Here is a 23766-nt window from a genome sequence, read left to right on the forward strand (position 1 = left end):
CCTCTGAGATCATCGTATTCAAGAGTTCACAGTCATCCACCGTATTGCCAAGATGGGTGTTTTTGCTGACATTTTTTTAAATCCATGTAGTTTTTCCTTCATGTATTTTCAGTGAAGAATCATGTTATATTTTGGATCTTGGTGAAGGCAGCACACTATCAATTTCCAAATAGCAACATCTGAAATACCTTAGCATGCATAGGGGATCTGGTTTCCATTTGCCGTGGCATAACACATCTTCCATGAAAGTGCTGACCACCTTCTGTATACAAATATCTCTGTCTTATGCCTCACTTGGCAATAATTACATTGCTTTTGAAAAGAGTTATCTCTATGGTTGCATTTACCAAGAAATTTTATTTTATCTTTAAATATCCATGAGCTATATTCCTTGTTAATGTCTTAAAACTTTTTAGTCTATGGTGTAACCAATGAACATTAAAAGAGTGAGATCTTGAATTCTCTTCATCTTTTAGTAAGTTTCGTAACAATACAGATTTGGTTTGTTAAAGTAACTAAACTATGTATATCCTTTTGAACTTCCAATTCCGCTACAAGGCTTGTATCCCAAAGAAGTCAAAAAACAGAAACTAAGTTCTATTATATACCAAAATATTCAGAACTACAAATATTTAGTAACAAAGAACTGGAAACAAAGTGGACAGCAATTTTGTAATGCCTGAACAAGCTGTAATATGGCAATACAATGAAACATTTTTTTGCGTTAGTAAGAAATAAATATGAGGAACTCAGCAAAACATGGTAAGATTTATATCAAGTACAAATGGAATAAAAAGAACCAGAAAGACGATATACACAATGACTATAACAATGTAAATGAAAAGATCACAGATTTAAATGCCAAACTCTGAGTAACTGAAAACAACTACAAAAAAACCATAATCAAACATATCTTCATATTTCCAGTTTCTCAACAGAGTTAGGGTGGGGCAGAGAGTGAACCTACAAAGGCAAAATGTTGCCTAGGTTGTCACAATATCAGTTATTTTTATTTAACTGTTTTTCTTTGTTACAAGTGTTCAGATTTGGAATGAGAGTGGGACGGGGAGAAATAATGATGTAGAAACAACAGTTTTTAAGAGAACAAAATTTTAGAGGATCGTGTTTTTAAAAGATATGATCTGCTACAGAGATTGTGAAAATCTGCCTGTTCCTTTCTCATATTTTCATCAAGGTTACAGATCATATTCATGTATCTTTTACAGAGACAATAATAGCTAGCATTTACATAGCACTTTAAGTTTTGCAAAGCACTTTATAAATACCCCATTTTACTCTCACAATAACTTTGAGATGTAGGTGCTATTATTTTCCTCTCTTTACACATAAGCAAATGGAGACAGACAGCAATTAAGTGACTTATTTAATCACATAGCTTCTAAGTGTCTGAAATTGGATTTAAATTTAAGTCTTCCTGACCCCAAGTCACTACTTCACCTGACCTTCAGGGGTGGGGAACCTACTGCCTCTAGGCCACATATGGCCTGTAGGTCCTCAAGTGAAGCTCTTTGACTGAATCCAAACTTCGCAGAACAAATCCCCTTACTAAAAGGATTTGTTCTATAAACTTAGACTCAATCAAAGGGCTGCACTTAAGGACTTAGAGGACTACACTTCACAGTTCAGTTTGGATTGGAAGAGCCTCACTTGAAGACCTAGTCTCCACCCCTCATCCTAGCTAAGGTAATTACCGATGTTCTTTAGATTACTATTTTTTAGGATCATCTGTGATTCCCCCATCCCCCACTCTTTTGGGGTCTTATAAAGTACTACTTAAGGCCTTCAAGTTTATGTTGTTTCCAACACAGATACCCTCTGAGTATACTGGTCTGGTCTGGCCACTCTTTGACTCTGCCTTCTTAAGTGCCATTTCTACCTTTTCATAAAGCCCTTTGGAGACTGAGAGTTCAAATATTAGTCTCTCTGTCATTATTGATAAAAATTGATTGTTATAGAAACATCAACATATTAACCAGAAAAATACCCATGGATAATAGAAACTATGAAATGTTTATTCTATTTTATGTCCATTTGCTTTATAGTGACAATTACATCTGTGGTTGTTAGGGGTGGGGCATGGCAGTATAAATTGAGTTTCCTGCCAAGTTTTCTGCAGACTAATTTTTGTCTCCACTACTTTTCACTTTTATAAGGGGATATTGCTTATAATCTGCCATCCTTCTCCATGTTATTTTTCAAATGATTTCACATTCTAAAGCCGTGTTGCCCTTAGCTACCAGGGTTTGCTGGCTTATGTGCTTCCCTCTTCATTGTGATGTCTGTTTTACATCTGGTTAAACCTTTATAGGAAATAGTGATAGTCAAGGTCAATATATTTGCTTTTTCCTATTTCCCACTTTTCCACACTATTGATTAATTTGAATAGGTCAGAATAAAGCATTCCAATTATTCGAAGTGTTTTCTTATCTTTAGTGCTTGTTTAATTTGGTATTATTTTGACCTTTGTTCTGATAAGTCAATGGCCTGACTGTGCACAGATGATTCTGAAAGTCCTTTCCCATCAGTAAAAAGCTATTTCCTGTTAAGATACAATCAATTTCATTTCTTTTATGAAATCGTTGGGTGTTTCTATGTTTAACACCTTCATACTTCTCTTCTGAAAGAAAGTATTCATGAAATACAAGTATGAGTCTCCTGAATTATTCACAACCTTTGGCCCCTTATGTTTCTCATATCTGAACCACATTTTCCAATATATTTTTCACCATCCTCCCCTGGCATTTCCTTCACATTGAAGTAAATATCAAATGGTATGCATATTGGGGGTATATCAGGTTAGTAGCAGATCTAGCAGTGAATGTTTTCATAATTTCTTCCCTCTTTTAGCACCTGACTGATCCCTGGTCATATAAATATATACATAGACCAACCCCCTCACCCCAGGCCAACAATAAATGTTGGCTGACCCCAAAAGCTCCTACCTATCTCAGTCTGGTTAGTCGCTTGAGAATCCAAATTCTGTCATTATGCCTAACCAGTCCCCAGGCTATTTTACCAGTAAGGTAACCAAGGGGGAGGAGGGTTCTAATTCTTCATTCTCCACGTATTCATCCTATTTAAACTTTCTAGTTCTTGATTTCTTTTTTTTTCCCCAAGTTACATTGATATTATTTGTCCTTTGGTCTTGAAAGGACCAAAATAACTTCACAATGTTGGAGTCAGTGTACAGTGTGTCTGGCTGTGGCCAATCATCTACATTGATGCCTTTTGTTTTAAGGACAGTCATTTCACTTTTATCTCCATCTCCCCCTTTATGACCTTTTCATTGAACCTTTGCTCTAAAATTTAAATGAAGAAAAATCTCTAAACAAAATTCACACAAAAAAAGAAGCTAGTCATATCAGCAGCTCTCAAGGAGTAAGTTTAGTCATTACAATTAAGCAGAGTTGATTGCCTTTTAACATTGTTTTCATTTACATTACCATAGCCATTGTGTGTATTGTCCCCCTGGCTCTTCTTGTTTCACATTCTCAAGTCATACAAATCTTTATGTGTTTCTTTGAACTTTTCATATTCCTCATTACTTATGATGCAACAATATTTCTTTATATTGAGATCATCAACAATCAATCAGTAAACAAGAATTAAACACCTGCTATATTCCAGACACTGTCCTGGGTTCTCAAGATACAAAAACAAAAAAGGAATAGTTTCTGCCCTCAAGTAGCTATATATTATACATAAACGTCTAATGCTCTAGGTATGTAGAGTTTATATCAGAGATCTAGAATGAAAAAGGACTTTAGAAGTCTAGGCCAACTTCCTTTTTATAAATGAAGAATCTGAAGCCTGGAAAGGTTAATTCATTTGCCCAAGGTCATACAGGCAATAAGCAAAAGAGAGGAAAGTAGGAATCAGGTCCTTTGACTCCAAGTTCAGTGCAATTTCCACTGAACCACACTGTCCCTGCCATGTGCCACAATTTGTTCAACCATTCAATTCATTCAAAAAGCCTTTATTAATCATCTAGATGACAGTCACTGTCCAATACTCTAGGAATATACAGATAAAAATGAAAACAGTTCCTCCTGTCCAGGACCTGAAATTCTCCTGGAAGCGAACAACACAGATTAGGCAATACAAAATATGTAAAGTAAATACAAAGTAATTTCAGAGTAGTAGAGTAAGAAGAAGTGAAAACAACTGAAGATCAGGAAAAATTTAGTAGTAGGACACTTGAACCTTGAGTGGTTAGGACATCCTATAAGCAGTGATGGGGAGGGAGAACATTTCAAGCATGGAGGATAACCTGCCCAAAGGCAGTTGTGAGAGAAGAAATATCGTGAACAGGAAAGTAGGCCAGTTTGGCTTAAACATAGAGTATATGATAGCAAATGATGTGAAATATGTCTGGAAAAACAACTTGGAGCCACATTGTGCTTTAAATATCAAATGGCAGAGTATTTTTATCTTATGTTAATTTATATTGTATTTTGTCTTATAGGATATAGGAAGACACTGAAGCTTCTTGGGCAAGGAGATCCATGTGATCAATGGACAGATAGAGCTATAATATAACAGATATCTAGCCGTACCTTTAGCTAGATATCTATACAAATATCTATAGATATAGATAGAGAGAACACACAAACATTCACTTTGTTTCTAGGGGTTTTTTTGCTACCACAAAAAAAATGCTGCTATGAATATTTTAGTATAAATGGACTTTCTATCTTTGACCTCTTTGGGGTGTATATTTAGAAAAAGTATTAATAGGTCAAAGAGCATGAATAGTTTATTGACTTTTCTAACATAATTCCAAATTATTTTCCAGAACAATTGGGTCAATTCATAATTCTAACAAGAGTGTATTAATGTTCCTGTTTTTCCAATTCCTCCAACATTGACCATTTCCATCTTATATCATTTTTGCCCGCTTGAAGGGTGAGAGGTTGAACCTCAGAGTTGTTTTAATTTGCATTTCTTTATTAACTGCTTGAAGTGATTCTTCTTGTGGTTGTTGATTATTTTTTAATTTTTTCAAACTATTTATCTATATCCTTTGATCACTTATCTACTAGAGAACTCTTGATTTCCTAATCTAAAAACTGAAGTGAATGAGGCACATTTCTAGTTAATTCAATCCCGATAAAGAAGCTCTGACTGAAAGGGTTCTGATATGTTAGAGGGGCAGCAGGATAATTCTGGTGGTTATGAGAGGTCCTCGGGAACTCTTTGCAATATCATTCCCAATATCATAGCCAGAGCTATAACTAGGATGCATAATCTAGGGCAAATTCAGTTGATGAGAGGTAGAGGAAGGTGCTAAAGTGTGGCCACTCCTCTGTATGGTTGCAGTAATTTAGAGATAGAAGTCATAGGAGTGGAAAAAGCTAACAAAATAGGAGGTCAGATGTTAGAAGGGAGCGTTTACTATGGGATGGAGGAGGAAAGGTGCTGCTTCTTTTGCCACCTTTCTCTGCTGATTCCAGATGTTCCAAGTAACTAAAGTCCCCAAGGTAGGTGGCTCATCTGGAGTAACATGCCCCAGTGGATAAATTGGAGGAATGGATAGAAGTGTGATAGACATGGGTCCCTGGGAAGTGGCAGTCTTGGGGGCTAAGTAAGGATGCTAGCTAGTATGCTGGTGCCCCAGAAAGCAGGAGAAAGCAAGTGCATCCCTTCCCCATTCATGTCACTGTCTAGACTAACAAACTAATGTGCAAGAGTTTAAGCCTGTGGATGTTCCTCCTTTCCCACCTCCACTTTAGGGAAAAGGTCAGTGAGGCATGATGGCCACTCCTAAGGTTATGCTGTTCTCTGGGATCTAATTATGGATCTAAATTCATTCCAGGTCAGTGATCTGTATGAACACCCTTACTAATCTACCAAACCAACCTAGGTAATGATCCAAGGATCTGCCCCCAAGACTTTACCCCTTAAATTCCTTAGACTTGCCATCCTTGATCTTCCCCTGGTCCTATCTCTCTTCACCCCTGGATCTCTAGCTATCTATTTTTCAGGGGTGGTCAAAGGGCCAAAAAAGTTCAGTGCTCTCAGAGAAATAATCTTTATATGATCTGAGAAAATAGTCTAAGAGTGACTCCCTCACAGAGAATTGTCTCTCTTGCTTACTCTACTCACTCATCCTACCCACAACTAAAAGAATATTTACCAATGAAGATGGAGAATTGCTAAGAAAACAAAGAACTTGAAGGCCTCTACCTTCATATAAGCCCTCTCAAGAGTCTAAATTATTTTTTTAGATGATGGGAAGATCCCTGACCCCTCAAAGATCCCTTCCTTTCCCTACCCCATCACTATTGTGAATCTATGATTTTATAAGATTTGAATAATCCAGACACTCCAGATCTAGGCCCTGGTATTAGCACACTAGTAAAATCCGATGACACTCCAACTGCAAACCCCAAACCTTGGGCTCAGTGGGGTTAACTGATCATTGCCACCCTTAGAGCAGGATGAGACCAGGAATTGAGCCTTTCTACACACTCCTATCCTCTTTCTAGTCCTCCTTCTTTCCAGAATTCTCAGAAATTCAAGTAGATGATAATGCAGAATAGGAGGAGGATTGGATTGGGGAGGAGTTCTCAGTCATAGTTATCCTCTTCTCTGGTAGTTTTCCATCCTGGAGCAATAGAATGGAGTGAGGATGACTCAGTAAAGAGACATGGGGGTGGGGTGAGGAGCCTTCTGTTCACAAAGCTGAATCATTTTCAAGGACCTTCAGTGTTTCTTCTCCTCAAGGGAATCTGAAATTGAGGAGCCAGGAACTTTAGGTCCAGGTTTCCTCAAAGTATAGTGAGGAAAAAGTAAATTATACCTAGTGAGGTAGGGAGGGTCCCTGATGAACCAGCTCAGAGAATTTCCACAAGAAAAGAGCTAGGAATAGAGAGGTAGGCTCTCTCCAGCTCATCTGTAAAGGCATCTGCTTTTCTGGTATCCTAGGATTCAATTCTCTCAGCCCCAACTATCTACGACATCCACCTACAACAGTGTCAGAAATTCTACCTTTTGGGTTAAGACTATCTCTAGAGCATTTCTGTCAAATTTTATTAGCTAGGACAGCAAACACATGGATCCATTAGCCTACTAACAGAATGAATAGTAATAATTGGTATGGGGGCCCTTAATAGGAGTCTTGGGCATTAGAAACTGGTTTGTCAAGGGGTGGGGGTGATAAGGGGTCCTTAAGATAAACTTGACTAATATCATATGTTTCTGCCTCAAACAGTAGCATAGTGTGGCATAGTAGAATAAACACTAGCCTCAGGATTCAGGTCCTGCTACTATCTAGCAATGTAGCTATGAGTAAGACACTCCTATCTCTCTTTCCTCATCTGTGAAATGATGGGGTAGGAATAGATAATCTCTGAGGGCTCTTCTAGCTCTAAGATCTTATGATTTCCCGGCTATAAAGCATACATGGGAGAAAGTGCAGGGACCCTGGGGGAAGGAGGAGGGGACAGAGAGGAGAGAAAGGTCAGAGGAAGGTGTAATGATCACATGAATAACTCTCCTGGTCCAAGACTATTTTAATTCAACAAAAACAAATCTTTATTGAGATCCCTGTGTACTCAATTCTTTGGAGTCACAGAAGGCCACATGGTCTCTGACCTCCTGATAGGACTACCTTTAAGAACCAGAAGAGGTTTAAAAGTTGGTATATGTGTGCTAATTAATAGCATTAGGAATATATGTTCACATATTTTGTACAAATTTTCATGAGCAAGCATGCACTAAAGGTATGCTTCCTGTTATATGAAGGCACAAGTAGGAAAACTGAGGCAGTAAATGATCCATTGAGCTACCTGAGATCTAGTTATATAGCACTTAAGAGTTAGGATTTGGGGGTTCAAGGAAGGGATGCTTCATTTGGCTCCATCTCCTTAACTTCTTTGTTACAGTCAGTCCTCCCAACTGGGAGAAAGTCCTGGCTAGGCAAAAAAGGCAGAGCTGGTCTCCTGGAAAAGTCAGCAAGGAAAGAGTACCACAAAGCTATGGGTACAAATTCTGGGCGGGGGGAGTGAGGGAGACACCAGCTGTGGTAGCTGCTTTAGGAGATAACAGTAATTAAAGCTACCTGGGATAAGACAGAAAGACTCTTCCTCTGCCCTCCAGTCTGTTAGAGTCTGCTACAAACTGGCTCAGGCCATTCTACAACGATGTGGAAATCGGCTTAGACACCGCTTCCGAGGCTGAATTGGCAGATAAACATCGTCGTTGTCTAAATTGCTTTGGGGTATTCTCTACAACCTTACTCCCTCCATGAAAAGTTATCCCTTCCACATTGAGACTTTCCCCATCATGGCTTCACTATTATCACGAGTTGGCATAAGAAATTATATGGAAATTTTGGGGGAGTTTTAGATGACACGTGAAAGCCAGCAGACAACACAAAAAAGTGTAGAGACTCAGAAATGCATAAAATAGATAGATAGTATTATATAATATCAACAACATATTTTATCTTTTAATACCATAATAATTCAGAATTCTTCTCTGATACTAAGGAAGGGCCAAAAACTTTTATGTGGATTTTCCAGATCATGGGGGTTCCGTGATATGGAAGGGATAACTGTCTAGGACTTCAACATAGGCTACAAAAGATCCTTCAATGAATCACAAGCATTTATTAAATACCTATCATGTACTTAATAAATGTACCAGGTAATAGAGATACCAAGACAAATTATATGCTCCTTGCTTTCAATGAGTTTACATTCTATGAGGGATATGCCATGTACATATATAAGCATATTCCGGGAAAAACTCAAAATAAATTCAAGGTAGTTTTGAAAGGGAGGGCAGTAGTAGATGGGGAGATCAGGAAAGGTTTCTTGTAGAAAGTAGAGCTCCCCCAGGAAATACAGAAGCCATGTAAGCTCCTAGCTCCCTGTCCTCTGGGAGGCATAGGCAGTGAGCACCACACCAGGGAAGACAACAGGGGAAAATATTAGATCACTATAGTCAAGTCATTGCAAGCCTCTGAAAAGCTAACCTTCCTTCCTCTTTTCTAGTTTCTCATAGGTTATACCAATAAGGTTGTGCCAGCCAGACTAAAATGGCTTGCCCCAAAGGCAGGGCAGGGTGGCTCTAAACCATTTCCTGATTCTGTGTAGCTCCTGATGCCCAATTCTGAAACTGTCTCAGTGAAGCCATTTTTTCTTTATTTTTTATGGCATTTTTCCCCACTTACATGTCCAGACAATTTTTAGTATTCATTTTTCATATGCGTATAATCATGTTAAATATATTTCCACATTAGTCATATTGTAAAAGAAGAATCAGAACAAAAGAGAAAAACCACAAAAAAGAAAAAACAAAAAAAGAGAAAATAGTATGCTTCCATCTGCATTCAGACTCCATAGTTCTTTCTCTGGATATGGATAGCATTTCCCATCATGAGTCTCTTAGAATTGTCTCGAATCATTGTATTGCTGAGAAAAGCTAAGTCTATCAAGGTTGATCATTGTACAATGTTGCTGTTACTATACACAATGTTCTCCTGATTCTATCCTCACTTCACTTAGCATCAGTTCATGTAAGTCTTTCCAGGTTTTTCTAAAGTCGGCCTGCTCATCATTTCTTATAGGACAAGAGTATTCCATTACATTCATATACCACAACTTGTTTATCCATTCCCCAATTGATGGGCATCCCCTCAGTTTCCAATTCTTTGCCACTATAGAAAGAGCTGCTATAAATATTTTTGTACCTGTCGGTCCTTTTCCCATTGTGTGATTTCTTTGGGCTATAGCCTTAGAAGTGCTATTGCTGTGTCAAAGGGTGTGCACAGTTTTATAGCCCTTTGGGCATCATAACAAATTGCTTTCTAGAATGGTTGGATCAGTTCACAACTCCACCAACAATGCATTAGTGTTCCAATTATCCCATGTCTCCAACATTTATCATTTTTCTATTTTGTCATGCTAGCCAATCTGATAGGTGTGATATGGTACCTCAGAGTTGTTTTGATTTGCATTTCTCTAATCAATAGTGATTTAGAGCATTTTTATATGACTATAGATAGCTTTACTTTCTTCATCTGAAAACTGCCTGTTAGTATCCTTTGACCATTTTATCAATTGGGTAAAGATTTGTATTCTTATAAATTTGACTCACTTCTCTATCTACTTTAGAAACCCAGAATTAAGGGCTTCTTACCTCCTAAACTCCTCAGACTCTTAATTCTCTCTGAATAACACCTAAGAGTACAGTTTTAGGAACTTAAAAAGGATTTTTAAAAGGAAATGGGGGGGGGAAATGTCACTCAACTGGAACGGGAAATTACTTTTCTGGTAATTCCTTCTCCTACTCTAGGCTGCTCACTTTCTTGCTCCCAGTTTATCTGGGCTAACAGGAACCTGAAGTGATTTAGCCAGAGCAGGTTAATCAGCAACACACAGGCTGTTATCATCTCTGGTGTCTGATTCTCAAATCATAACTGATAAGTTTGGGGTTTAGGTCAGAATAAAAGCCAGGACATGTTATATGAAAGCATAGTTCAAATATCTTACAATTGGGACAGGATAATTGTTAGCCCCCATTTTATAGGTGAAAATACTAAGGCCCAGAAAGAGATAAAGTGACTTGCCCAATGTTACAGACTTGGTTATTAGCAGAGTTGGACATATGCTCTGTTGAGAGGGCAGAATTGGGACTAGAACCTAGGTCTTCTAATTCCTAGTTTAGTATTCCTTTTCTTGGACCAGGAGTCAAGAAGACCAGAGTTCAAACCTGGCCTCATGACACAATTGAAAATTAGGCGAAGTCAGTGATCCATTGTTCGCAGACCCGATTGTCAATCAGTGTTGGGGGAGGAGTCGCCCAGTCTGCAGATTTGTATTACCTGCTCTTTGTCACACACCAAATCACACCCACCCCTCCCTCCCCGCTTTGTACCTAATAAAAGTCAGGCATAAGCAAATTTGGAACTGAGATGCCATCCCCTTTTGCTGAGCTGAACCTATCCTAATTGTCTTTATTTCGTTACAAAAATTATCAATAAAAGCTGGCTCCATTTTGAATACTCTACTGGTCTCCAGTGATCAGCACATCAATGTAAGTACCTTTACATACTTTTAATTCTCTTTGTCCTGAGTTTTGCCTCCTTAATAAGGGCAAAATCAAGAATAAAGAAATTTCTTTTCAACAACACTAGCTATATGACCCTGGGCAAATCACTTTACCTATGTTTGCCTCAGTTTCCTCATAACAATAGTACCTACTTTGCCGGGTTGTTGTAAGGATCAAATGAGATAATAATGGCAAAATATTTACCACAATGCTTGGCACATAGTAAAGCTATGTAAAAGTAGCTATTATTATTATTATTACTATTACTATTCTTAATTATTCACTATGCCACGCTGCAAGCCGGCTCTTTCAAAATTCAACTGAAGTATTCTAAGTTTTGCTTTTGATTCAAGTTTGATTCTGTTGCTGATTGCAGCCTTCATTAAATGCAATTAACTCATTAAATGGGTACAGTCTACTGGAGTAGGGGGATGAACTATATTTGGGTTAATGACTTTTTTTAGGGCTGATTTTTTTTCTTTCCATTGATACATTAAAAACTCTTGGTAAGGAAAGCAAATAACTTCCTTACACTGAGAATCCATTAGAGTAATAGGAATATTAGTGCTAGAAGAAATCTGAGATTAGGAACAGAAGTGTCAGCATATACATGTAATAGTATCAAAAATAGCTGTGTTATATCACTTTAAGTTTTGCAGAGTGATTTACATATATCATTTCATTCAATCTCATTTGATCCTTAATTAGCTGCTTCTTTCAAATCTGCAGTTTGATTGTTACCAACCTTTTCTGTCCCTTCTGTGACCTGGGGATGAAGAATGACAAAGGAAGGGCACTAACAATGACAACAAAAGATGGTAGCTTGAAGTCCATGCTCCCACACTGCAGTCCTAAGCTAATCATTTATAACCCCTCTGAATCTGTTTCTTCATCTGTAAAATAACTACCCTATAATAGGATCTTAAGAGCCTTCAAAAGTGCTATAAATGTTGCCATTATCCATCCTTTTATTTTTCTTCCTGGCCTTAATAGTTGTATCACTTTTTCTGGCTCCTGCAAATCTGGATCTCAGATCTACCTCGATTCTAACTTTTCCAAACTTCCCAGCAATGTCAATTCTTCAGTGTAGAGACATTGGTCTCTGGATTTTTTTCTTTGGTAGTCTTCCTTCCAAAGCTTAATTCAAAGTTCTGCAATCCAGGCTGGTACAGCTGGAATTCTTAGCCTGGGGTCTGGATAGATTTCATGGGGTATGTGAAGTTGGATGGGGGAATAAATTAAATCTTTATTTTCACTAGCCTCTAACTGAAATTTACCATTTCCTTGAACTATTTAAAAATCCATAGGCTTCACCAGATTGTTAAAGGGGTCCATGACACAAAAAAAAAGGTTAAGAACCCCTGTGCTACCAAGACAAAGGTATTATACAGGATCCAATAAGATGGGGAGCTAGTATATCTTCCAGTTCTCCCTACACCCCCCTTCTTTCCCCCTGTACACTAGCATAATCCTTTTCATTTATAATCTCCACTCCCATACATATTAGCAACCCCACTCTCCCCCTGCCCCCCCCACTTCCCCATAGCAAAGAATGAATATTCTCTAGGTTCTAGGATTGAGATCTCACTTCCTTGCCTAGGTACAGACAAACGAGTTTTGGATTATGGAGAGGGGATCAAATACTGAGAGATTACTGAAGTTGTCAGAAGAGTAAAAATATCAGTTATCAACTCTGGGCTTCAAGTTTCCTTCTTACATCTGAGAGCGACCCTCAGGGTGGTGATATTCCGTAATCCCGAAAAATCTACCCACTGGAACTCAGTCAATGCCCATACACGAATCACACGTGGGTCTCAGATACCCATCTATCTGCCTGCTTAGTCATTGTCCACCACCACCAACCACCTCCTTCCCTCACATCCTGTCCCCAGCACAGGGCTCCAAGTTGCAGAGGAGAGAATTCTTGTCTGGGATATGAGAAGAAGAGTGATGGCGAAGATGGGAATGAGGATAAAGTCCACACAATCAGACTCCGAGTCACAGATTAAAATGAGGAAAGAGATGGATGTTGGAGAAAGAAAAGAACTGAGATGTAAAACTATGCCTTTTATGAACTGCTCAGTGGCGAGAAGGGGGTGGGGGGATGATCAGAGCCCAAGGCTCTGCTGAGCCTCGAAGGTCATCATTGCTGCTGGAGCTGCAGGGGAGGGATGTGGTGACCCTAGGCTATAGAATTTGTAGTTTTGGGAGAAGGAAAATTCTGAAATAGTATGCACTGGTAGGGGAGGTCACTGGAAGGACTGAAAGTAAAGGACTTCCTCATTCTCCTTATCCATCTACACCAGGCTGTAATCCAGTCTAAATAAGTACAACTGGAGGGGTCTGCGGACAGCAGACAGGGCCGCCCAGCGCTGGCGAAGAACTGGTTCCGCAACCCAGGGGCCTTCCCATTGGCTCGTGGGCATTATTGTAGCCAATCTGCAACATGTCCTTCCACCAGAAAATTAAATCCCTCAGGAAAGATCTACTCCCTTTCGCCCTCCCCGCCCCCTACCTAGCCTAGCTAGAGGACACTACCAAAAGAAGGTCGAAGATGTACAGGGTAGAGATGGAATAGGGAAGGGAGGATCGGAGATAGAGAAGGGGAGGGGAACGGGGGGCGGGGACTGCGGATGGATCTGAGGTGGTGCAGCGACAGAGGGATCACCTTGAAACTGCAGCGTTAGAAAGCTGCAGAACAGCTTTAGCTTCGGTTGTGAAGACCTCGTAATTACAGCTCTTTGGAAGGAAACGTCTGCGCCGCGAGGTGAGGCCCCTGTTGCAGTCTTCTTTTTCACCTAGCCTATACTCAGACCTGTCCGGGAGATGTATATTTTTGAGAGCCCTGAGAATGAAGGGAGGCTAGGCGACTCCCTTCGCTTTACATCCTCTCCGCCCCACATCCCCCCCCTTTCTCTCCTACCCCTAATTTCATCTCATTCCCTCTCAGCTCCTCTCCTGCTTCCTCTCCCACCCTGTTTCATCCCTCTCCAGCCCTTCTGGTGTATTTCTTCACCCCCGGCGTTCTCGTCTCATCATTCCCTTCATCACCCACCCCATCTCTTCTGGCGTGCGTGTTCTCCCCTTTCTTGATTTTACTCCTACTTCCTAGCGTGTCTCTTCCTTACCCCCTTCCCTCCAGTTCCTTTAGTGTGTCTCATCTCCTTTTCCATCACCTTTTCTGCTCTTTTGAGTTCTTTCCTCCTCCCCTCCCCCATCTCATCCTCATACCAACTCTCTTGGTGTTTGCTATTCCCCTTCCCATCCCTCTCCCGGCTTTCTTGGTACATGCTCTCCCCCCTCCCCCTCCTAACTCTCCTAGTGTATGCTTTTACCCATCCCATCCCCCTCCCAGCTCTCTTGGTACGTGCTCTTCTCCTCCCCCATTCCTTCCCCCTCTTAGCTCTCTGGGTACATGTGTTCACCCCTCCCCCTCCCCTTCCTTTTATCCCCCTCCTAACTCTCCTGGTGTATATTCTTACCCATCTCATCCCTCTCCCGGCTTTCTTGGTACGTGCTCTTCCCCTCTCCCATATGTTCCCCTCCCAGCTCTCTGGTTGCATGCTCTTCCCCTCCCCCATTACTTCCCCCCTCAGCTCTTTTGGTGCATGCTTATCCCCATCCCCTTCCTTTTTATCCCCCTCCCAACTCTCCTGGTATGTGCTCTTACCCATCTCATCCCCCTCCCAGCTCTCTTGGTACGTGCTCTTCCCCTCCCCCATTCCTATCTCCCTCCCAGCTCTCCTGGTATGTGCTCTTACCCATCTCATCCCCCTCCCAGCTCTCTTGGTACGTGCTCTTCACCTCCCCCATTCCTATCTCCCTCCCAGCTCTCTTGGTACGTGCTCTTCCCCTCCCCATCTCTGCACTCCTGGTGCATACGTTCACACCCTCCCTCCCACTTCGATCCCATCCCAACTCTCCTAGTGCATATCCTTCCCCTCCTCCCTTTCATCCTCATCTCCCGGGAATTTTCTTTCCACTTTAGTTTTTAATTTGGTCCCCACCCTTGGCAATCTCATCGCTGGCTACTGGGTCCTTCAGAGGGATGAGTCTCCCTAAAGCATGCAGACCTCAAGGCACTGGCAGACCTGGAGATGACAGACATATGACACCAGATAGCCTGGTTAATTGAGCCCTCTGTGGTCCTTGAGTGAGAGCATCTCAGACACTGCTTCAAGCGTTGAAGCCTGGCTCATCCAGACCCCCAACAAATGCTCCTTTCAGGGCTCCCCTTACATTCAATCATGGCAAAGATCAGGCAGGTCTTTTCCGTTTTCTCCTTCTTCTTGGGTTTTAATAGCCACCAGACTATAAAGCAGTTTTGGGACCTTCTGAGCTTGTGATTCACCAGATGGAGGCTTTTCTTCTCCCCCTCCCCAACTCTGCTGTGTGCTACTATTATACCCATAGAAAGCATCGTGTCCAGCTGAAAGTTATAAAATTGGGATGGGAGGAGGTGAAAGGAGAGTTGCCTTTGATTACTGCAGGCAATGTAATAGGGTACAATTACATAATCCTTTCCGGTAGTAAAGAGAAGGGAAGGTGGTTTTTTTAGCATTTTTTTTCTTTAAAAGTTTTCATAATTTCCTGTTTTCTCCAGCCCTTGATCTCTGTGGGGACAAAGCACTGAGTGCAGTGTCTTGCCTCAGAATCTGAGGCTTAGTCTGGGCTGTATTTACCTGGTTTGAAATTCTCCCTTATCTTTTTAGGTTAAGTGCTGTGGATAGAGGGAAAAGGGCAGCCATATGATTTGGTCGTAGGTCTAGGACCTTCCCCTGGATTCAGACGATAGGGCTTTTGCATAGTGCTTAATAAGTAAGAGTTGGATGGATCAGACTTCTCCATCTCCATCTGTCCCCCATGCACGTAGCTTCTGGTAATTTGGTGACTGCGGATTGCTGACTGGCTGCCTTACGAAAGTGTTACTCATATTTTATGCATCACTCTTCCACCTCATGATTCAGAAGATTAACTTCTCATAGGTTTGAAAGGAGAGTATGAAACTTATGAGGGGAGGTTTTCACTTGTGTCCCAGACGAAACCTATTTGCAGAGTTTCCCACACATTCTCCTTACTTTCTTCTACTTTTTCTCATATATTGAATATGTTCATTTGGTGCAGAGACTAATGTGCATCATTTCGGGGTGAGGGTAGCAACAGCAGGGAAGGAAGAAAATGTATGTAACTACTGGATGCCTACTCCTACCATAAAGCAATACAGTAGGTCACAGGATTTAAATGTCATAATTTTATATATTTTCCTTTGCACTAAAAACAGCAGATATGGGGTACATGTGGTATACCATTCCTCATGGTCATTGATTTCCAGTATAGTAATAATTAATAAGCATTACCGTTTTCCTGAGTGTGTTACAGAAAGTTAAATCTAATGTTGCTCAGAATTGAAGCTTCCAAATAGTGTTTTTTGTTAACTGAAGAAGAATTCAAGAAAGTCTGTTTATCTTCCTCTGATTTAGGACAAAAACTCAAGTTTGAACTCACTTTCCTGGAGATTATAAGCACACAGACTGTTTACTTCTTATCTTTAGATCTCTTTATCCTGGCACAGAAGTGCTTAATAAATGCTTGTTGTTTATGTGAAATAAAGGTATTTTGGTGTTCTCTCAATTAACTAATAGCCTGGAAACCCTGGGGGACCTCAGAAGAAAATACTAATCTCCTGAGGTGTGCACTGTTTACAAGACAGCTAATAATATTGGAAAATATCTATGTAAATTCCATTGGGACACAAACTTCCTAGTGTACTGGCATCTGTTGGGTTTGGGCAGAGCATAAATCAGGAAGAATTTGTTCTCTCTTTAAGATTACATTGTCATAATTACAGCTTCACTTAGACTGGCAAAAGTGAATTTTACTATTCTCCATGTTCCCCTCATTTACCAATTCTATGTGTATTTTTTCTATGGTATGGTAAATTATTTTATCATTTTGTGTGTCTTTTTCTATGTACAATAGAATGTGAAACCTTGAGGGCCACAGCAATCTTCTTTGTGAAGGCATCCCATTAGATATGCTAGGCTACTAAATAAATAATTGTTTTAATTGATTTCATATTAGTCTGATTGTAAGATAAGTAGGTCTTAGATTTGCCTGCTTCCATAACATGTAATACAGCTTCTGCTAGCAGATAAAATGAGTTAATTGCTTTGCCCCCTACAACTAAAATGAAAGTAGTGGAGTCCAAGACCCATCTGGTGTCCAAGGGTGTGTCTCTTCCCCTAGGAGGTAGACTGGTTCAGAGGGCGGGTCTGATAACTCCCTGCTGCACTGTTGGTTGCAAAGGTATTGTTCTCTATATCACAATCACTAGAGGTGATGAAATAAAGAAAGTTACTTCAGAGGAAACAGATGATTTTTAAATTGTCACTACCAATTTGAGCAAGAGTAATGTTTATTCAAGATGGCTTCTCCATTCAAGATAACAGCTTATGAGAAAGCATTCTTTTTTCTTGGGTAAGCTCCCAAGCTCCCCTGTATTTCTTTTTCAGAGTCAAAGTGAATTGTGTTCATCTCCCCAAATAACTTCTTGAAGCAGAATTATCATCCTAACTAAATTCAACCTCTGTTCTAGTTTCCAAATTCCTTGTCATGTAGTAAAAAGTCCGTAATAAGAGTGTTTTGCCCCTGCTCCTTAAAATAGGGTGGAGGGAGTTATTAATAGCTCATTTTCATGTAAGACTTTAGGGTTTTCAAAGAGCTTTTCCTACCACATGAGGTAGGCAGTACAAATATCATCCTCATTTTACAAATGGGGAAACTGAAACTTAGGTGGTGACCTTATTTATACTAAGTAAATATCTAGGTTTCATCCTCGCTATTTTTTCCCATGGATTTGAAATCTAGAAATGATTATATGAAACCTCATACAAGGGCTTTTTACATCCAATAATTCAACTGATTTAATTGCCTAAATTATGGTATTTAGATTATCAATATAGGGATGCTCTCCTAATACTTTTAGCACAAACTTCTCCAATTTGGTTGTTACACTAAAGTGAAATACTTCAGTTAATAAAGGAGAAGTTTATTATGACTGTTAAATCATTGTCCCTTAAAGTGCATGGTGTGACTTAAAAAGTATTAGGATATGAATTCATACATATTTAGTACTTTGAATTGTTTGCCTTCACTCTTCAATTTCTCATAGCATTAACCAGGGTCCTTGGAGAGAGCCTTTAACTACATTAATTTCTTAAGAGAAAATGAGGAAGCAGATTAGCCTAAATCAGTGGGGGGAAATGCTTATGCAAAGTTTGACTTTCAACACCCTGCTTCAATTTTAATTTTACTTTAATCTCTCCTAAAGGAAAATCAGGGTATATTTGACTTAATTGAAGAGAGTTAGATAAATATAGAAAAAGAAAATGCTTCATTTCAAATTTTTCTTTTGCTTTCTTGAACACTTCAAATCTGTTTAGGGTATAGGGAGAGAATATTTCAGCCTTTGTTTGAATGTTTTTATAAAAGGCACCAAGTCGGTCTTTCACAAGATCAACAATATAGAGAATTGCTTATAGAGATCTTGAAAGGTGTAAGGGACTAGATAGAATCTAGAATCTTTTTTAAGGGCATACGTACCTGTTACCAAAAAAATCTGGCATCTAATTTTCTCGTGACTTTGTCTTTTTCCCTTTTCTGATGGCCTTATCACAGGGAAATTCCAGTTCATTGAGAGTCCTGAGTGATTGAATTTGCTTAAATTTTTTTAAATTTGATTTTAGACTATATTGTGAGGTGCAAATTACTGTGACCTTTCAGTGTCTTTTCAAGCTTGGATCCTGAACCAATAGATTGCTCTAGTTTGCCTCCCAATGAGGAGAGAGGGCTGAGCAGCTTTGGAGGGTTATTTTTGGCAGCTTAACTGCAGTGTGGTGTGCTGAATGGCACGTAGGGAGACTGCAGTACCTAATAGTGGCCGGTAAGCACAGGAAGAGAAACAATTCAGGAAGAATTTAATGGGGGGGGGTGAGGGGGCAGCTGATCTGTAGAAGCTTTAAATGAATGGTGAACCATTTGCTTGGTAGAGCTAGAAGGTAGACTGGTTCAAAGGGCCAGTTAGGCATGGTTTAAAGACAGATGCAAACTGGCTATGATGAAGTGGTGGTGGTCAGATTTCAGGAAAGAGTAAGTTACTTTGAGTTGGGGGAGAGGGTTTGATTCTTCACAGCAAATGGACGCTGAGGCAAGCCAAGGAGGCTCAATTCATGGGGGTGCCAAACTACCCTAGATCAGGATAGATTTGCCTTAACCTTCTCTAAGCACCTGTGTTATGGCTTAAAATGATTTCGCTATGTATGTGGCTTATGTACACGTGGTGTCTTATGTCTTTCATGGTATCTTTCCCCTGAAGGGAAAGGAGTACATAGTGGAGGAATCATACAACTATGCTAGATGTGTTCAGGGCTCCCCAAAGCAAGGGCTGTCAAATTCCAAGGCCCAAATACTATTTTTGTATGACCTTCAAGCGAAGATGGTTTTTCCACTTTAAATAAAGTTTTATTTTATTTAAAAATGTAAAAAAAAATCTTAACTTAGAGGCCAGCCATCAACCCTTTGACAGTCTAAAGATGATTTTTCTTAATACAGCTATCCCTTTTGTGTGTTATCCATGACATAATTTAAGGATTGTGGGAAGGGAGGAGAGAGGCAGTATTATTTTTGTCTTTGTATTTCCTAGTGCCTGACTCATAATAGGCATTTAATATCTGCCTATTGTTATTTACCTTGTTAAAAGGGGTGAAAAAAGGTTCATCAACTCAGAAGCTGCTTACTTTACTGCTATTTACTTCTTTTTTTTATTATTATTATTATTATTATTAGTGATAGGGTCTTACTAAGGCAAAGCACAGAGAAACTATCTCAGATATGATACTGTGTTTAGTTCTAAACATCAGTTTGAGAAAGACATTGATAAGATTAAGGTGACAGGAGAGTGAAGGACTTTGAGCCCATGTCATATAAAAAGCATTTGAAAGAACTGGGAAAGAGAAGCTCTAGGTTCAGGTTTGTGGACAGCTGTCATAAAGAAGAGGAATTTAATTTTGTTTATTTGGGGTCAGAGATCAAAATCAGGAGCAGTGAGTGGAAGTTACAAAGAGAGAAACTGAAACTTGATGTCAAAAAAATATCACTTTGTATCTATTTGGTCAGTTTATGTCCATGTCAGACAAGAGTTTATTAAATATTTACAGCATGCCAAGCACTGTGCTAGGCTCTGTGAATATAAAAACAGAAACAGTCCTTGTCCTCTGTCTAGATGCTCACATTCCTCTGGGGCAAGCAGAAAATTTGTATGTATTAATTTCATGGGGGCAGAAAGTAAAAGATCAGGAAAGAGCAGAAGGACTCGTGCTGACCCTTGAAAGACTAGGAATTCCTAAAAGCACGTTGGTGGGGAGCGAAGAGCTTTCCAGGCATGTGGGACAACCTGTGCAAAGGAAGAGAAGTAGGTAGGAGGTGGAAAATAACGAATTGTGAAGAGCAAATAGGAGGTTCTGGTTAGAACACAGATTATGTGAAAGGAGATGTAATATGAAAAGTGGTCAGAAAGACAGGTTAGAGCCATGTTGTGAAAGGTGTGGGCAAGGATGGATTGTAATATGCATTGCTGGAGAGAACTTCCAAATCAATGGGATCACAGCTCATTTCTGAGTCCCACATTGAGAAAATACTGATTAGAGCTGTCCAGAAGTGGAAGGGACTGCCTCAGGAGATAATAGTGGTCAGATCTCTTTTATCAGAAGTCTCTAAGCAGAGGGCTAGATAACTACTTAACATTTATTAAAATGGCACTTCAGGGGGAGACGGAGAGAGGGTTAATGGAGTGGATTTTTGAATTCAGCTCTGAAGTCTGTAATTCAGATTGTGGGCCTTGAAACTACCTGTGAAAGTGTCCTTCTGGAAGGAACACCCCTACTGCTTATTGATACCATCTGATATGTAATTGTCCTTCCAAGACAAATCAAGACCTCATTTTCTTCCAAGAAGTAATTGCATTATTCAGAGGGCCTAGCCTTCATTGCCACCTATATTATAGATAAATGTAGTTTCCCACCCTTTAGAATAGTTCCTATGAAAAAGTTCTGGAACAAAGTTGGTTTCTGTTTAAGATTAGTGAGAAAAATATGTACTTAGCCCTTACAAATGGTACCAGAGCTAAAACTCCCAGTATATCTTCCCTTGGTGAAGCTTCTGTCTGACCACAATCCTGAGCAGATCTATTGGTGAATACCTCTGGTTTCTGACCAAAATTCTGCCTGCATCCCATTAAAGTAGGTTTAAAGCTGAAAAAGATTTTGGATGTCAGCTAGTCCAACTTCTCCCTTTTACAGATAAGGAAACTGAGGCCAAGGAAGGTTAAGTGGTATGTCCAAGGTCAGACAGGTTATAAATTCCTTTGGACCTGTGATTCAAAACCAAGTCCTACAAATCTGTCACACTTTCCACTAGGCCATGCTGGACCTCAGGTTTCTGAAAGGGTGTGTCATCCTGGCTCCATGGTGTTCCAGTATAGTGTAGTGAATGTAAATATATTTTTCTTAAGTATCTTTCCTGTCAAAAATATGATGCCTTGGGATTTCTTGTTTCCAGACCACTGCCAGTAAGTAGTAAATCGTTTGCTTAATTCCTGTCAGTAGGAAAAGAATCATAGAGTTTCTGCCAGTAACCCTGTTAGGGTTGGTTGGTGCCATACAAATTATGTTGAGAATTCCTGGTTGGATAAAGTCTTTATGCAAGTTGGAACCAGGATTAGCCAGGCATGCTGATTGGTGAAGAAGGATTTGAGACTTGGTGAAACTGAGTTAGAACAAATAATGAACTGAACATTCCTCACCCATAGTTAGGTTTAGAACTTACAGAGAGATGCAGGATCTAAGAAGCAAAATGCTTATAACTTTAAAGTAATGGTTTCTTTTTCCCCCAACTACATGTAAAAACAATTTTTAACCTTTTTTTTTAAGTTTTGAGTTCCAAGTTCTGTCCTTCCCTTTCCCCTCCCCCCCCACCATGGTAAGCAATCTAATATAGATTATAAATGTGCAATCATGTAAAACAATTCCATGTTAGTCAAAATGCCTATAATTTTAAAAATTCATTCTTACCTGGTGTGCAAATAAATATTATTTATGATTAAGAACAGGGAAAACAGTTTAGAGAACCCAGGAATATATTGAAGTGAAGTGGCAAGTTAGCCTATAGGGTGCAATGGAAAGAACACTGACTGGAGAAGAGGACTTTTTTGGAAATCCCCTTTCTAATACTTTCAGTGTGACAATGGGGAAGGCACAACCTCCTTGGGCCTCTATTTCCTTCTCTGTAAATTAAGGATTGAATGAGATGACCTCTAAAACCTACATTTCTGCAGTTTTCTAAGTCTGTAAACCTTAAGCTTTAACTTCTTTAAAACTAACTCTGGTCTTGTGGTAGGTATTTTCAGTAAAAAGAAATTATGAATATGTGTAGGATGGATGAGAGTGAGTCATGAGAAAGAAAGAAATGTGGAAATGGCAGTTCTGAACAGCATCAGAATGATACCACTTAGCATGGACTGAGTAATTTCTAAAAAGTGTGGGTTTGTAAGGGTTTTTTGGGGGTGGAGCGTACATTAAGAAAAGCAGCAAGTAATTGGTTCCTCAGCAGTCCAAGAATCTTAGAGGGCCTACCCAGAGGTTCCCAAACTTATTTGGCCTACTGCCCCTTTTAAAAAAAGAAAATTACTGAGCACCCACCTGGGAATCTATTTTCTTTAACCCTTTAAAGGTTTTTTTTTAATGGCACTATTTAAAAAAATTTTTTTAAATGACATCTTAAATTTAATAATTTATTGTAAACTTGTGGGGTTTTTCCTGCATTGAAATTTTAATAATGCAATATTGTGTCATGTAACCATATGGCATCATATTGTAAACAAGTCATTATATGCACATATTCCTGCTGATGCACACTAGCCTTCCTGACAATGCATGACAGGCTTGCCTGCCAAAGCTTACTTATTAAGACCTGTTGGCTGACTCGACCACTGATCAGTTATAATTTGCATTTTGTGGGTTTTTTTGGAAAATAATGTAATCATCATGACTTCAACTCTTGTTGACAGCAGATAGAACTTGTGCAAATGGTTTTTCGAATTTTTCTTACCTTCTTTCCTTATGCTTCCACTGCCCCCCTTGTTTTTATTCAGTGCCCCCCGATTATACCCAAGGATACTATGGCTCCCCTTGGATCATTCCAGCCCCTCCCCAAGGAGTGGTATCACCCACTTAGGGAACCTACAGATGCCCTTAAGAGGAGAAGTTTGTTTTTCTTTGGACTTAGTGCTTGATTCCATATCATATAGTAAATGTTCCTCAACCTTTTCTAAATCAACTAAGGATTCAGAAGGAATCTTGGCTCTTCTCTCTACCCCCCCCCCACCCCAGTTCTTTTTCTGCTTGCCTAAAGAGCTCTGAGCCTGGTTCTTGGACAAATTAATTAATGGGCAGCTGTTTGAAAATTGCCCAGTAAATGCCTTTTTGTCATATTCCTGGTTTAACCAGTTCCATTCTTGATAGGTTGTGGTAGATTAAAATGACAGAACTAAATATGATAGAAGATGGCTCTAATGGAAAAATCTCATTTTTCATAAATGTGTCTTCTCCATGGCTTTCAGGAAGATCCTGCTGC

The 23766-nt window shown here is 39.6% G+C and overlaps 1 protein-coding gene across 5 annotated transcripts in view; it reads left to right on the forward strand.

Annotated features, from left to right (window-relative positions):
* The first annotated feature begins 13737 nt into the window (after nt 1-13737).
* The window catches only part of PKM (pyruvate kinase M1/2), a 42283-nt gene continuing 32254 nt past the window's right edge, over nt 13738-23766 (forward strand). For 2 of the 5 annotated variants that reach the window (XM_020996778.2, XM_020996777.2), the window contains exon 1: nt 13738-13846. Coding sequence is in view for 2 of the 5 variants with exons in the window: in XM_020996776.2 (XP_020852435.1) it covers nt 17504-17556 (53 nt within the window). In the remaining 3 variants the exon portion in view is untranslated. Of the gene's footprint in view, nt 13847-17488; nt 17557-23766 lie in introns of those variants that run through there. The other 3 variants (XM_020996776.2, XM_020996775.2, XM_020996779.2) reach the window with 2 other exon arrangements.

The sequence above is a fragment of the Phascolarctos cinereus genome, unplaced genomic scaffold (assembly GCF_003287225.1).
Source record: "Phascolarctos cinereus isolate Bilbo 61053 unplaced genomic scaffold, phaCin_HiC Scaffold_3;HRSCAF=262, whole genome shotgun sequence".
Lineage (NCBI taxonomy): Eukaryota > Metazoa > Chordata > Mammalia > Diprotodontia > Phascolarctidae > Phascolarctos > Phascolarctos cinereus.